We start from the raw sequence: 15,807 nt of genomic DNA on the forward strand, positions 1-15,807 counted from the left end.
ACTTTCATTCATAGGCTAGGTTGTAGCAACCTCATGATGGGTACAGGGAAAATTTGAGTATCATGTAGTAGCCTAAACCTATCGATGTTACATTGAACTGGGTGAATGGAATATGAATGACAGTCATCCAATATGCTGTAATAAAATAAATTATCATCCTCCCTCATCTTAAACGGCAGCGACCGCCACTGGTGTGAAGATAATGTGCCTTGAGTATAATTGAATAGTATAATAAATGTTGAGACAAGAAGAAGGGGAAGGATGTGGCGAAGATATAGCCGAGTCTCTCTCCAGAATGGCTCAGCTGTCTCCCACCAATTCTTGCGCATTCATTGTTTCATTGTGTGAATTGTTTGCCCTTTATAATCAATTCCCCATTACATACAGTGGGGAAAAAAAGTATTTAGTCAGCCACCAATTGTGCAAGTTCTCCCACTTAAAAAGATGAGGCCTGTAATTTTCATCATAGGTACACGTCAACTATGACAGACAAAATGAAAAAAAAAATCCAGAAAATCACATTGTAGGATTTTTAATGAATTTATTTGCTAATTATGGTGGAAAAATCTGTATTTGGTCAATAACAAAAGTTTCTCAATACTTTGTTATATACCCTTTGTTGGCAATGACACAGGTCAAACGTTTTCTGTAAGTCTTCACAAGGTTTTCACACACTGTTGCTGGTATTTTGGCCCATTCCTACATGCAGATCTCCTCTAGAGCAGTGATGTTTTGGGGCTGTCGCTGGGCAACACGGACTTTCAACTCCCTCCAAAGATTTTCTATGGGGTTGAGATCTGGAGACTGGCTAGGCCACTCCAGGACCTTGAAATGCTTCTTACGAAGCCACTCCTTCGTTGCCCGGGCGGTGTGTTTGGGATCATTGTCATGCTGAAAGACCCAGCCACATTTCATCTTCAATGCCCTTGCTGATGGAAGGAGGTTTTCACTCTCACGATACATGGCCCCATTCGTTCTTTCCTTTACACGGATCAGTCGTCCTGGTCCCTTTGCAGAAAAACAGCCCCAAAGCATGATGTTTCCACCCCCATGCTTCACAGTAGGTATGGTGTTCTTTGGATGCAACTCAGCATTCTTTGTCCTCCAAACACGACGAGTTGAGTTTTTACCAAAAAGTTCTATTTTGGTTTCATCTGACCATATGACATTCTCCCAATCCTCTTCTGGATCATCCAAATGCACTCTAGCAAACTTCAGACGGGCCTGGACATGTACTGGCTTAAGCAGGGGGACACGTCTGGCACTGCAGGATTTGAGTCCCTGGCGGCATAGTGTGTTACTGATGGTAGGCTTTGTTACTTTGGTCCCAGCTCTCTGCAGGTCATTCAGTAGGTCCCCCCGTGTGGTTCTGGGATTTTTGCTCACCGTTCTTGTGATCATTTTGACCCCACGGGTTGAGATCTTGCATGGAGCCCCAGATCGAGGGAGATTATCAGTGGTCTTGTATGTCTTCCATTTCCTAATAATTGCTCCCACAGTTGATTTCTTCAAACCAAGCTGCTTACCTATTGCAGATTCAGTCTTCCCAGCCTGGCGCAGGTCTACAATTTTGATTCTGGTGTCCTTTGACAGCTCTTTGGTCTTGGCCATAGTGGAGTTTGGAGTGTGACTATTTGAGGTTGTGGACAGGTGTCTTTTATACTGATAACAAGTTCAAACAGGTGCCATTAATACAGGTAACGAGTGGAGGACAGAGGAGCCTCTTAAAGAAGAAGTTACAGGTCTGTGAGAGCCAGATATCTTGCTTGTTTGTAGGTGACCAAATACTTATTTTCCACCATAATTTGCAAATAAATTCATTAAAAATCCTACAATGTGATTTTCTGGATTTTATTTTCTCATTTTGTCTGTCATAGTTGACGTGTACCTATGATGAAAATTACAGGCCTCTCTCATCTTTTTAAGTGGGAGAACTTGCACAATTGGTGGCTGACTAAATACTTTTTTTCCCCACTGTATGACACCAGTATTCAAACGTACCGTTAATACCGTTCATTTGGTTACATACATTTCTGTTAAAGCATATATTAATTACAGTCATTTGGACTTCTCATTCTCGGAGTGGAAATCTGCTACACTTGTGAGAAATACGTTTTTGTTTATTTCATAACCATCATTTACGAGATCTGTCCCAAAAAAATTATATTGTCTTTTGTTTGGCGTGCTCCATGTGAGCAATGAGCATGTGTCTGGTTTCTTTATCCTGTTTAGGGAGCCTGAGGACGCATAGAAGTACCTGGCCTGCTGCTCGTAAATGTAGGAAAGTGTTTTTTTAACATCCATTGTGAATGACAATATATTAGAACTATAGTTCCTCACAGTAAGCTATTTGAAAAGTACATTATTGAAATGAAACTGTTCCACAAAAACGCACATAAGAAAATCATAACTGGCACGCAGAACGGTAGAATAAATTGTAAGCTTCCCCAATCTTGAAACTCATGCGCCGCCTATGAAGTCTTTATAAAATAATTTCACGTCCCTGGTCAGATTTTGCCTATAGGATGCATTGCATCCTCTTACTTTGAAGCAAGGTAAAACATGCCTCACGATATGAAATAAAACATTCAGGTTTCAAACAATTACATATGTTTTCAAAGTGCATACTGCCTCCAGCTCACATTGTAAAGTGGTGGGTGACACGCTGATAACCTGTTGCATGCACTTGAATGGGAGGCGTGCTTCAATGAACAGTTGACAAAATAAAAATATTAGTTCATTTTAATCGTGCACCAAAACTATTTTTAACATGCGATTGCATTTTGAATTGTCGCGCAATGAACGGGCTTATAAAAGCATGGTTTTTCCCCAGCAGCAAATCAGCTGGGAGATGCAGGAGAAATCCCACTCAGGAATGGCTCTGTATGCTGTGCGCGTCTCAAAGTTGTGTTGGAAAAATAAGATAAGCTTACATTATGACTAACGGAAATACAGGCCAATTTAATTCCACTAAATTATGCAAATTAAACTATAGACCGATAAGCATGACGGTCAAATGTATTTACATCAACATCAATGAATAAACAGGATTTATTTTCTCCCGGTCATTTTGGCCGGCAACAGATTTATTTAAAAATCACCTTTTCATTTTTATAAAAAAAAAATAAAAAAAAAATCGCCTTTTCATTCAGCTGAAGCCGGCAATTGCCAGCTAAAGGAAACCCTGTGTGACGTGTACCACAGACTGCACAGCACACACTTAACAGCAGCAGTGCAGCATTGCCATTGACTAGCCTAGCTAAAAACACAATGTTTCATAACCGTCATCTAAAATCGAATCCATCCCATGCACGTCTGGATTCTATTGTAGTAATACTGTGAATCTGGGTTCACTGAATGATAGCAATCTGAAACATGTTTTTTCCCCTCTTGTTTTTTTTATACCTCACCTGAAAAACTGGCTCTGGCAATGCAATTGCAACAGGGTCAAAATGTGAAATGTCAAGAGGTGAAGGCACGGTATACTTACGTTTAGATTTAGCCTAGGCTTTAGGCTACATTTGAACTAGAGACAAAAGAAGTGGTCAATCCTACACCTCTTAAGCCTATATCTAACTTGTAGATAGACTAGCCGAGATAATGATATGACGGTGAGAGCCACGGCAAGGCACGTTAAGGCAGAGTAAGGAAGGAGTGAGGGCTTATCAGAGGAGCTGACCCACTTTGCGGGCTGCATACTGAGCAGCGCGGCTGGTTGACGTCAATGCTCCCAACAGCCCAGGGGCTTGCTACGTGTGGAGGGTGGGCTGCGCAATGTCGCGCCGAGCACCGATCACTCTGTGTCCTAAATGGATCCCTATTCCCTATTAAGTGCACTACTTTTGAGCAGGGCTCTGGTCAAAAGTAGTGCACTACATTAAGAATAAAGTGTAATTTGGGATTTAGACACTAGACTACTTCCTGTTCCATATATTAGCCTAACGCATCTACTCACACAGGGGGGCTCTAAGTTAGCTAGTAGCCGAAAGTGGTTGTGTGTTTATAATGAGGGATAATTCGATGTGTCCTTGTGCAAGTTGATAGTGCATAGCTCAGCTTACTATGGTGATTTATACAGCTGGGGGACAGTGTGTGTGGTTGAGTATCACCCTGTCTGCGGTACAAAGGCATGCATGTTGGCCATATCAAATGGCTTTCACCACTGGGGGGGTGAAGTGGAGGATGAATGAGGGGGTGGCTGAATGATAATATAACAGCTGCACCTTGAACATGTTATTCTGTGTAGCGGGTGGCCTTTCAGCTTGGTCCATTAACAATAAATGAACAATAAAACAAGACCGTGTAATAGTATGGGTGAAGAGGGGTGTGGTGGCGAGCAGTGCGCCACTGTGATCAAATGTTGTTTGTTGCAGCAGCAGAACCAATCCACATAAGAGGCTTCCTGATAAGTGCATGATCTGGCTGCTTCTCAGAACACTCTCACACACACACACACACACACACACACGCTCTTTGAAGTGGAAACATAAAGGCAACACCCCCCGCTGCCTGGCACTTGGGTGACCTTTCCTTGATTGACCATCAACCACCACAGCACTACGGAGCTTCTGAGAGACTGACCACCCGGGCAGTTCTGGGTATACAAAAGGAGACCTTTAAAAAAGGGGGACTAGTGTGGCATTGCATCCTCTTATTTGAGGATGAAACATGAACCACACAATGTCCTTCGGTGAGGTAAAACAAGGGGTTAAATATCACTGGGGGATATTTATCTGTCTCTCTGTGCAGTGAGTCTCTTTTTAGTCCAGAGAGACTAGAACAAAATGACAATAAACATCCTCATCTATGCCAAGCAAAGCCTGATGTATTTGTAATCCTAGGTTAATGTAGTTTTCACTGGTCCATTTCCCAAAATAAGTACACCTTTCCCAACAATTGGATCTGAGTCATTGTGGTGGCAATAATGCCTTTGGTAATTATAACAACCACCCACCACCTTCTCTTACATCCAGAGAGAGACAAACTGGGTTGTGTTCATTAGGCATCAAATGGAACAAAACTGACTAAAACCGAGGAGGGACTACAGGGACTCATTTTCATTTTCAGTTGAAAAACGTTTGGAAACGGTTTCCATTCCTGCCCTAATGAACACGGCCAAGGAAGGGAAGACAGGCTTCTTAGGAAGCCCCAGCCAAGTCGCTCTCTCCATCAGTCACTGTCCGGACTAGCCTAGATCTAACACCCCCGGAGCAGGAACGCGGGGACTCTGGGCATGCGCACATCGTGTAACCGTGTCTGACAAACATCTCAGAACACTCCTTCTCGCCCAGCCCTTTCCCAGATGCTCGATGACATTTTCACCGGCCCGCTCAAAATGCCATCTTACTGATATTGCAACAACAGCCCGGGGCTCTGTGCAGTACGGACTAGCTTCAGCTCCTGCTTCCCTCATCTAGCTAGGGGGCTTTGGTCACCTCTCAACACAGTGCAAATGGCCTGCGCTGGTAGTTAGACATTTCAGAACTAAACCGTTGCTGAGGTCATTGCTCCTGGCCATGTAATCCAACAGCAATGTTCTGATCAAAACAAGTTGTGAAGTTGTTCTCACTGCAATATAAAAATACTTGGTTTACAGTTTCTAGACCTATGTCGATTTACAGGTTCTTCACGACTTCGTTAACATGAAACTCTTTCTCTACACAAGGTCTTCTCATATAGTCCATCCCACTGGCAATTCCAAGATTATTCTTAGTGTTTCAGGGGAACCTAAGAGTAGGGTTGCAAAATTCAGGTAACTTTGGCCAAAACTCCAAAGATTATGGGGTCAGGAAAAAACACAGACAAAACTTCTGGCTTTACTGCACCAACCGCCTACCTGCTATCTTGATGTTCATATGTCCGTCCAGTAGCAGGTTCTCAGCCTTCAGGTCTCGGTGGACTATGTTGCGGTTGTGGCAGTACTCCACCGCTGACAGGATCTGCCAGAACTTGTGCCGCGCTTCCAGCTCGCTCAGTCGCCCGTGTTTGGCCAGGTAGTCTAGAGAGGGGAGAGGGTTAGGGTTAGAGTCATATACATTCAGCTGGCTTACATTCAAAATCAGGGGTGGCTAGGATGCATAGGCCTCAAACATGTAGTGGCGCAGTGGTCTAAGGCGCCGCATCGCAGTGCTAACTGTGCCACTAGAGATCCTGGTTCGAATCCAGGCTCTGTCGCAGCCGGCCGCGACCGGGAGACTCATGGGCGGCGCACAATTGGCCCAGCGTCGTCAAGGGTAGGGGAGGGAATGGCCGGCAGGGATGTAGCTCAGTTGATAGAGCATGGCGTTTGCAATGCCAGGGTTGTGGGTTCGATTCCCACGGGGGGCCAGTATAAAAAAAAAATATATGTATTCACTAACTGTAAGTCGCTCTGGATAAGAGCGTCTGCTAAATGACTAAAATGTAAATGTAAAATGTAGGCCTATGTGTGCGCCAAGTCTTCTACCTAGCTAAGGTTTGCTAAACTACACATATTAGACCAAATCAAATCTGTGTGACTAATGGAATCCCCACTCTGCTCATGCCTGAACAGTAATCGGCTAGTACAATTCCATTTGGGTTTGTTTAGCCATATCCATGTTTGTAGAGTACAATCACATAGTGGCATGGAACACCTCAGCTCTCTCAACTACTCTTACAGTATCCACCCTTCCCCCGGCCAGCCAGCCGACAGAGGACAGGACAGTGATGAGCCACAATAAGGAGCCTGGCCTGTGATTCTGTGGTCGGGTCGGGGAGCAGAGTAAACATCCCCCCGCATGGACGTAATCATGCGGTCAGTTACCACACCCAGGAGTGCTGGGTCAGCCCCCGGCCAGCCAAGCTCACAGACCTAGCCCTAACAGGCCCAACTAAACGCAGACACTGCTCCGCTGGGCAGTGACAAACACATTATAGCCTATGCCTACTGTAATACACAGAAAACAGAATACATTGAAAATGAAGGGATTGGCCAACTTATTTCCTCATCAGCTAACTAGGAGGGAGGTTAATCAGAACTGGCCTGTTGTTTGTGCATGAGCATATAAGAGGGGGAGTGAGGGAAGGAGCGAGCGAGTCAGAAAGAGCCAAGATGACCTAACTCCAACGTCCCTGGCTGCTGCAATGTCGTGCAAAGAGCTGTATCACACTATTCTGTTCTGACCCCTATGCTGCCTCTCTGAGGGACAAACGGGAGGAAACTATTTGGGCCACAGACCCTTTTCCTGAGACAAATGCAAACATTTGGAATCTATTTCGGGCTTGGCTTATCTTGTTTTGGTTGACTTTAAGAGGGAAACACAACAACTAGAATAGTCTAAAAAAAAAAAAAAAAAGACATTTAAACGTCCATCTCTAAAGATCATGGAGCCATCATGGCTCGATTCTGTTGATATTTCTTTAACTCAGTATTCAGTGATGATGATAGTCTACGCGGGTGCACGCACACAAACACATTCTTGGCGCTGTATAATCCACACTGAATTCCCTATCCAAGCTGTAGCAGAGCACCAAGTCTGGGACCAAAAGGCTCCTTAACAGCTTCTACCCCCAAGCCATAAGACTGCTGAACAGTTAATCAAATGGTGCAAATAAGCATTTCACGGTGCATGTGACAATGTTTTTTTTTTTTTGTAACCATCCGCAAATGCCAAATCAAATAAAACTCGTTACGACTTCCTCCCGCCAATTACAACCTTCTAATCCTGCAGGCCCATGAACAGATATAAATGGGGGAGAGAATTAATAATTCCTAATTCATCGTTTCCCATCCAGCCTCAACAGCCTCTGGGGAACACTTATCATGGCGGCCTCCACACCTCCAACCAGCAGGCAGCCATGCATGCAGCTCTGTATTTCACACCCTCGCATAAAATGGAGGGAGAGAGACGACGAGGAATGAGCACCCATATCCCGCTACAGTACAAGGGCAAAATTACGTTCAAGACATTTCAACGATCCAAAACGTTTCAGGTGACCAACCAGAGTTCGGGTTTTTAGAGTCCGAGTCATTTCAAGTCATTTAGGCGGGCCGATGTTCCGCACAATAACACTGTCAACCATCCTGTGCTCAAACGAGAAAGGTCTGGATAAAGATGGAGCAAGGGCAATAGCAAGCATTAAGCTGAATCATAATTTACTCATATACATATAGAGTTCATCATGCAAATGGAAATGCATTAAGGTCAAGTTCCAGGAAACTGACATTATAGCCGGACAGTACAATAGTTCTGATGAAATGTTTAACTTCAGAGGAAATGAGAAAAACATGACACTGATTAGAGAGGGTGCCACATTCCATATGGTTACCCCTCTTGACGGAGGCTTCTCTTTGTGGCGTGTCGCTAATCAAAAAAAGGCACTTGGCTTGGCATGGGAATGTGGCGAGGTGCTCTGAATAGAGAGACTGGGTGGGCTAGGGCTGCTGCAGCTACAACACAGCTACGTGATAAACCTCTGCATACACTGAGTAGTAGGTCTACCGCGGCCTCTTGACCTATAGTACCTAACCAATCCCTCGCTAGAGAAAGTCTGGACTTTGGATCCTGGATACCTGTTTGGCTGGAATTAGCTGACACTATGACATTGGACAATAGAAGTGTTGTTTACTGTGCTACATACTATATATATTGCATTGAAATAGACATTATGAGAAATACAATATAGGGGTTGACATGATTTTTGAATGACTACCCCTTCCTCTGTCCCCCATACATACATACATACATACATACAACATCTGTAAGGTCCCTCAGTCAAGTACTGAATTTCAAGCACAGATTCAACTACAAAGACCAGGGAGCTTTTCGAAAGCCTCATAAAGAATGGCAGTGATTGGTAGATAGGTAACAATAATAAATCAGACATTGAGAATATCTCTTTTTGCATGGTGAAGTTAATAACTATGCTGTGGATGATGTATTAAACCACCCAGACACATCAAAGATACAGTCGTCCTTCTGAACTGAGCTGCAGGACAGGAAGGAAACTGCTCAGGGATGTCACCATGAGGCCATTGGGGATTTTAAAACAGCTTCAGAGTTCAATGGCTGTGATGGGAGAAAACTGAGGATGGATCAGCAACTTTGTAGTGACGCCACAATAATGACATAAATAAGAGTGAAAAGGAGGAAGCCTGTACAGAAAAGAATAACAATTATACAGAATAAAAATATTCTATAACATGCATATGTATGGAATAAGGCACTAAAGTAATACTGAAAAAAAAAAACACAGGAAATGAATACACCTTTTGGCCTAAATGCAAAGCCTTATGTTTGGGGCAAATCCAAAACAACACTCAGCCCCCTTATTTTCAAACACGGAAAAGAAATGGGATGGAGCTAAGCACAGGCAAAATCCTAGAGGAAAACCTGCTTCAGTCTGCTTTACACCAGACACTGGGAGAGGATTTCACCTTTCAGCAGGATAATAACCTACAACACAAGGCCAAATCTACACTGGAGTTGCTTACCAAGAAGACAGTGAATGTTCCTGAGTGGCCAAGTTACAGTTTTGACTTAAATCTGCCTGAAAATCTATGGCATGACTTCAAAATGGCTGTCCAGCCATGATCCCCAACACTTCACAGAGCTTGAAGAATTCTGAAAATAATAATGGGCAAATATTACACAACACAGGTGTGCAAAGCTCTCATGAGGGGGGGGTGAATGATGAATCACAGGTCCATGACAGGGTGTTAAAAACAATTAGGAAAATGCTCAGAAGAGCACCGTGTTCCAGTTCTGTTGGGGAGATGTGTAATCTCTTAACAGCCGCTAAGGTTTTGAAGAGATAGGAGAGCGAGAGCAGGACCCGGCGTCTGTACATTTCTGCACTGGCCGGCATCCAGACTGCCAAGCAAGGAGGAGCCTGCCCACTGAAGGGCAATAACTACTCTCTCCTTCTCTCTCTCTATCCCTCCTTCAACGTCTCAGCTCCAAATGTATTTTCCTGAAACTTAATGCTGAAGAAAAGACGCACCCATAGGCTACACAACACTACCTAGCATGCCCCAGGTCAAATCAGCCAGCAAAGAGATGATACTAGTGTCAGCCAGGTGAGTAAACAGTGTAGCCAAGCCTTTTCAGGTCAGACAAAAAACACTCGATACCTACTGAGTAACAGAAGAAAAAATATTATAGACCCAACTATTGCAGCGGCCAATAGAAGTTGACAGGCAAAATGAATCTCGCCGGGGCACTCTCTCAAGAAGACAGATGTGTTTAGGCCTAGTCAACAAAACCCACCCACCCACTCTCCTGCAATGTCCTACATTTTTTCACCCCCTTTCCATATTCAAATTGACATCCCCTTGCTCTCTCCCCCTCTTCTCTGCCTGGCGGTTCTGTTCTGCCGCTCCTCCTCATTATTTGTGGTTGACCCAATTTTTCCAGGTTGGATCCACTCCTGCAGCGCTGTGACGAGCCAGCAGACAGGTTGGCATGGCAGCTTTCACTGTGTCTGGCCCACCACCCTGCCAGACTCAAACTCCACAGGGTTGGGATGGATGGATCTTAGAAATAGACCTTTTGGAACTGTTTAAGTCAATGACTTGTCTAGGAATGTCCGTTCTAGTAATTCTAATTCTATGGGATGGACATGGACAGACAGACTAGATCTGCTCCCAGACAGCTAGCTAGCTGACACTCAGAATCTGGGACAAAGCTGGATGGACACCGACCGAGAGCAGCAGGCTTATAAAAAGGACTTCTAAGCAGTGATAACTGCTAGATGGGTGAAGTGCTTTCTTGTGATTGGGTAAAGAACTGTAGCTTCACAAAGCCACAAAAAACAGACGCTACTTGACAGCCAGCTACTCAGTCAAGTTTCACAAATGTAGCTTGGTGGATCTTTAGATTGATGTTAAGTGGAAGGGATGTCTGTTTATAGTGGAAGAAAACAGAACATTATAATCCTGTTTACCTACGTCAGCTATTGTGCTGCTTGCTGGTGTCTGTCAATCTCAGTGATGATGTTGATGAGACGGCATATACATGCATTATTTAACCATATTACATTGCACAATCAGGACTTACAGCACAATAAGTGGGGCCAAAATGGTTCTGTAATACCTAGACATGATCCGCGATGCAATCTAAGGATTCTCTGAAATGAGGTTACCCAATGTACTGTCCACCCTTCAGTAGGGTACTGTTGGAGCGCTGCATTGATTAACTACCAAGCCCAGTCTATTTCTATCATAATGGACTTGTAGTGGGCTGATCGCAAGACAAGTTCTCCAGGCGCCACAGAAGCCAATACAGCCCTGGAAAGAGTCCCAAACGGCACCCTATTCCCTATGTAGTGCACTAATTTTGACCTGAGCCCTATGGGCTTCCCTATGGGCCCTGGTCAAAAGACGTGCACTGAAAAGGGAATAGGGTGTCAGGAACAGTGTCAGGTCTGAGCTTGGCCCTGGCATAACCCAGGTACGGGGAGACCCAGAGTGTCAAACACAGTTTGTTTATTTAGTGCAGTATCGCTGCTTTGTGCACACACACACGTGATGACCATCCAAATGAAGTCATCAACCACTTGATGAGAATCATTGCCACATTTCCCTCCTCCTGACCCTCTGTAAACATACATTACTCTGACTAGGCAAAATCACACAAGCCCTAAGTAGTGAGTGTGTGCGTAAGAACCAATAAAATGGAACAAGAAAAATACCTGTCACATACAGTGCCTTCAGAAAGTATTCACACCACAGGACTTTTTCCACATTTTGTCGAGTTACAGCCTGAATTTAAAATGGATTATATTGAGATTTTGTGTCACTGGCCTACACACAATACCCCATAATGACAGAGTGGAACTATGTTTTTAGAAATGTTTACAAATTAATTAAAAATTAAAATCTGAAATGTATTCAACCTCTTTGTTATGGTAAGCCTAAATAAGTTCAGGAGTAAAAATGTGCTTAACAAGTCACATAATAAATTGCATGGACTCCGTGTGCAATAGTGTTTAACATGATTTATGAATGACAACCTAATCTCTGTACCCCACGCATACAATTATCTGTAAGGTCCCTCAGTCGAGCAGTGAATTTCAAACACAGATTCAACCACAAAGACCAAGGACGTTTTCCAATGCCTCGTAAAGAAGGGCACCCATTGATAGATGGGTAAAAATAAATGGGTAAAAATAAAAAAGCAGATATTGAATATTCCTTTGAGCATGGTGAAGTTTTTACTTACACTTTGGATGGTGTATCAATATACCCAGTCACTACAAAGATACAGCCGTCCTTCCTAACTCAGTTGCCCGATAGGAAGGAAACAGCTCAGGGATTTCACAATGATACCAATGTTGACTTTGAAACAGTTACAGAGTTTAATGTCTGTGATAGGAGAAAACTGAGGATGGATCAACAACATTGTAGTTACTCCACAACACTAACCTAAAATCAGTGAAAAGAAGGAAGCCTGTACAAAATATTCCAAAACGTGCATCCTGTTTCCAATAAGGCACTAAAGCAAAACTGCTAAAAATGTGGCAAAGAAATTAACTTTATGTCCTGAATACAAAGAGTTATGTTTCGGGCACTCTTCATATTATCAAGCACGGTGGTGGCTGCATCATGTTATGGGTATGCTTGTCATTGGCAAGGACTAGGGAGTTTTGTAGGATAAAAAGAATAGAGCTAAGCACAGGCAAAATCCTAGAGGAAAACCTGGTTCAGTCTGCTTTCCAACAGACACTGGGAGACAAATTCACAAACCTAAAACACAAGGCCAAATATACACTGGAGTTGCTTACCAAGACGATATTGAAAGTTTCTGAGTGGCCTAGTTACAGTGTGGATTTAAATCTGCTTGAAAATCTATGGCAAGACTTTAATGGTTGTCTAGCAATGATCAACTACCAACTTGACAGAGCTTGAAGAATTTTCAAAAGAATAATGTGCAAATATTGTAAAATCCAGGTGTGCAAAGCTCTTAGAGATTTCCCAGAAAGACTCACAGCTGTAATCGCTGCCAAAGGTAATTCAAACATGTATCAATTCAGGGGGTTGAACACTTATGTAATCAAGATATACAGTGCCTTTGGAAAGTATTCAGATCCCTTGACTTTTTCCACATTTTGTTACAGCTTATTCTAAAATGGATTAAATAAATACAAATCTCAATCTACACACAATACCACATACTGACAAAGCGAAAACAGATTAGTAATTTTTGCAAATGTATAAAAAATTAAGAAAACAAAATACCTTATTTACATAAGTATTCAGACCCTTTGCTATGAGACTCGAAATTGAGCTATGGTGCATCCTGTTTCCATTGATCATCCTTGAGATGTTTCTACAACTTGATTGGTAAATTCAAATGATTGGACATGAATTGGAAAGGCACATATAAAGGTCCTACAGTTGACAGTGCATGTCAGAGCAAAAACCAAGCCATGAGGTCAAAGGAATTGTCCGTAGAGCTCCGAGACAGGATTGTGTTGAGGCACAGATCTGGGGAAGGGTACCAAAAAATGTCTGCAGCATTGAAGGTCCCCAAGAACACAGCGGCCTCTATCATTCTTAAATGGAAGAAGTTTGGAACCACCAAAACTCTTCCTAGAGCTGGCCGCCTGGCCAAACTGAGCAATCGGGGGAGAAGGGCCTTGGTCAGGGAGGTGACCAAGAACCTGATGGTCAATCTGACAGAGCTCCAGAGTTCCTCTGTGGAGAACCATCTCTGCAGCACTTCACCAAATCAGGCCTTTATAGTAGAGTGGCCAGACGGAAGACACTCCTCAGTAAAAGGCACATGACAGCCCGCTTGGAGTTTGCCAAAAGGCACATAAAGACTCTCAGACCATGAGAAATAAGATTCTCTGGTCTGATGAAACCAAGATGGAACTCTTTGACCTGAATGCCAAATGTCACGTCTGGAGGAAACCTGGCACCATCCCTACGGTGAAGCATGGTGGTGGCAGCATCATGCTGTGGGGATGTTTTTCAGTGTAAGGGACTGGGATACTAGTCAGGATCGAGGCAAAGATGAACGGAGCAAAGTACAGAGAGATCCTTGATGAAAACCTGCTCCAGAGTGCTCAGGACCTCAGACTGGGGTGAAGGTTCACCTTCCAACAGGACAACGACCCTAAGCACACTGCCAAGACAACGCATGGGTGGCTTCGGGACAACTCTCTGAATGTCCTTGAGTGGCCCACCCAGAGCCCAGACTTGAACCCAATCGAACATCTCTGGAGAGACCTGAAAATAGCTGTGCAGCAACGCTCCCCATCCAACCTGACAGAGATTGCGAGGATCTGCAGAGAAGAATGGGAGAAACTCCCCAAATAAAGTTGTGCCAAGCTTGTAGCGTCATACCCAAGAAGACTCAACGCTGTAATTGCTGGCAAAGGTGTTTCAACAAAGTACTGAGTAAAGGGTCTGAATACTTATGTAAATGTGATATTAGTAAAAAAAAATATATAAATTTGCAAAAATGTATAAAAACCTGTTTTTGTTTTTGTCAGTATGGGGTAGTGTGTGTAGATTGATGAGGGGGGAATTTTTTTTTTGAATCAATTTCAGAATAATGCTGTAACGTAACAAAATGTGGAAAAAGTCAAGGGGTCTGAATACTTTCTGAATGCACTGTATTAGTGTTTTATTTTGTATAAAAAATTTTAAAAACAAAAATGTTTGACATTTTCTTCCACTGACGTATTTTGTTTAGATTCTTGTAAAAAAAATATAATCCCACCTTTTAACACAACAAAATGTGGAGGGGTGTGAATACTTTCTGAAAGCACTGTACTTCTGCTTTCTACAGCAAAAATATATGCCTGCCCTCATGTTTGCAGCTCTATCAAGGCCAAGCAAAAAAAAAAAAAAAAAAGCACTCTGTGCACCGTCATTGGGCATGGATAAGGCAGACAACTTTGCTGAGGGCCCTGCGTCCCTTCACTTTGTTCACGGGTAAAGAAATGTTATCCTTCATGTGTCAAGCAAGCACTCCCTTTTGCTCCCTCTATAAAATGCTGCTTACAGTGGGGAGAACAAGTATTTGATACACTGCCAATTTTGCAGGTTTTCCTACTTACAAAGCATGTAGAGGTCTGTAATTTTTATCATAGGTACACTTCAACTGTGAGAGACGGAATCCAAAACAAAAATCCAGAAAATCACATTGTATGATGTTTAAGTAATTAATTTGCATTTTATTGCATGACATAAGTATTTGATACATCAGAAAAGCAGAACTTAATATTTGGTACAGAAACCTTTGTTTGCAATTACAGAGATCATACGTTTCCTGTAGGTCTTGACCAGGTTTGCACACACTGCAGCAGGGATTTTGGCCAACTCCTCCATACAGACCTTCTCCAGATCCTTCAGGTTTCGGGCTGTCACTGGGCAATATGGACTTTCAGCTCCCTCCAAAGACTTTCTATTGGGTTCAGGTCTGGAGACCGGCTAGGCCACTCCAGGACCTTTAGATGCTTCTTACGGAGCCACTCCTTAGTTGGCTGGCTGTGTGTTTCGGGTCGTTGTCATGCTGGAAGACCCAGCCACGACCCATCTTCAATGCCAGCCACGACCCATCTATTTCTAAAACAATTATAAGTCTATCATTTTAATGGTAGGTTTATTTGAACAGTGAGAGACGGAACAAAGAAATCCAGAAAAACGCATGTCAAAAATGTTATAAATTGATTTGCATTTTAATGAGGGAAATAAGTATTTGACCCCCTCTCAATGAGAAAGATTTCTGGCTCCCAGGTGTCTTTTATACAGGTAACGAGCTGAGATTAGGAGCACACTCTTAAAGGGAGTGCTCCTAATCTCAGCTGTTACCTGTATAAAAGACACCTGTCCAC

General features: G+C 43.2%; 1 protein-coding gene across 1 annotated transcript in view; it reads right to left on the minus strand.

Annotated features, from left to right (window-relative positions):
* sik2b (salt-inducible kinase 2b) overlaps positions 1–15,807 on the minus strand; it is a 66,364-nt gene that overhangs the window by 31,060 nt on the left and 19,497 nt on the right. Inside the window, exon 4 of the mRNA XM_041873792.2 lies at positions 5,837–5,998. Coding sequence (XP_041729726.2) covers positions 5,837–5,998 — 162 coding nt within the window. The remainder of the gene's footprint in view (positions 1–5,836; positions 5,999–15,807) is intronic.

The sequence above is a fragment of the Coregonus clupeaformis genome, chromosome 5 (genome assembly GCF_020615455.1).
Source record: "Coregonus clupeaformis isolate EN_2021a chromosome 5, ASM2061545v1, whole genome shotgun sequence".
NCBI lineage: Eukaryota > Metazoa > Chordata > Actinopteri > Salmoniformes > Salmonidae > Coregonus > Coregonus clupeaformis.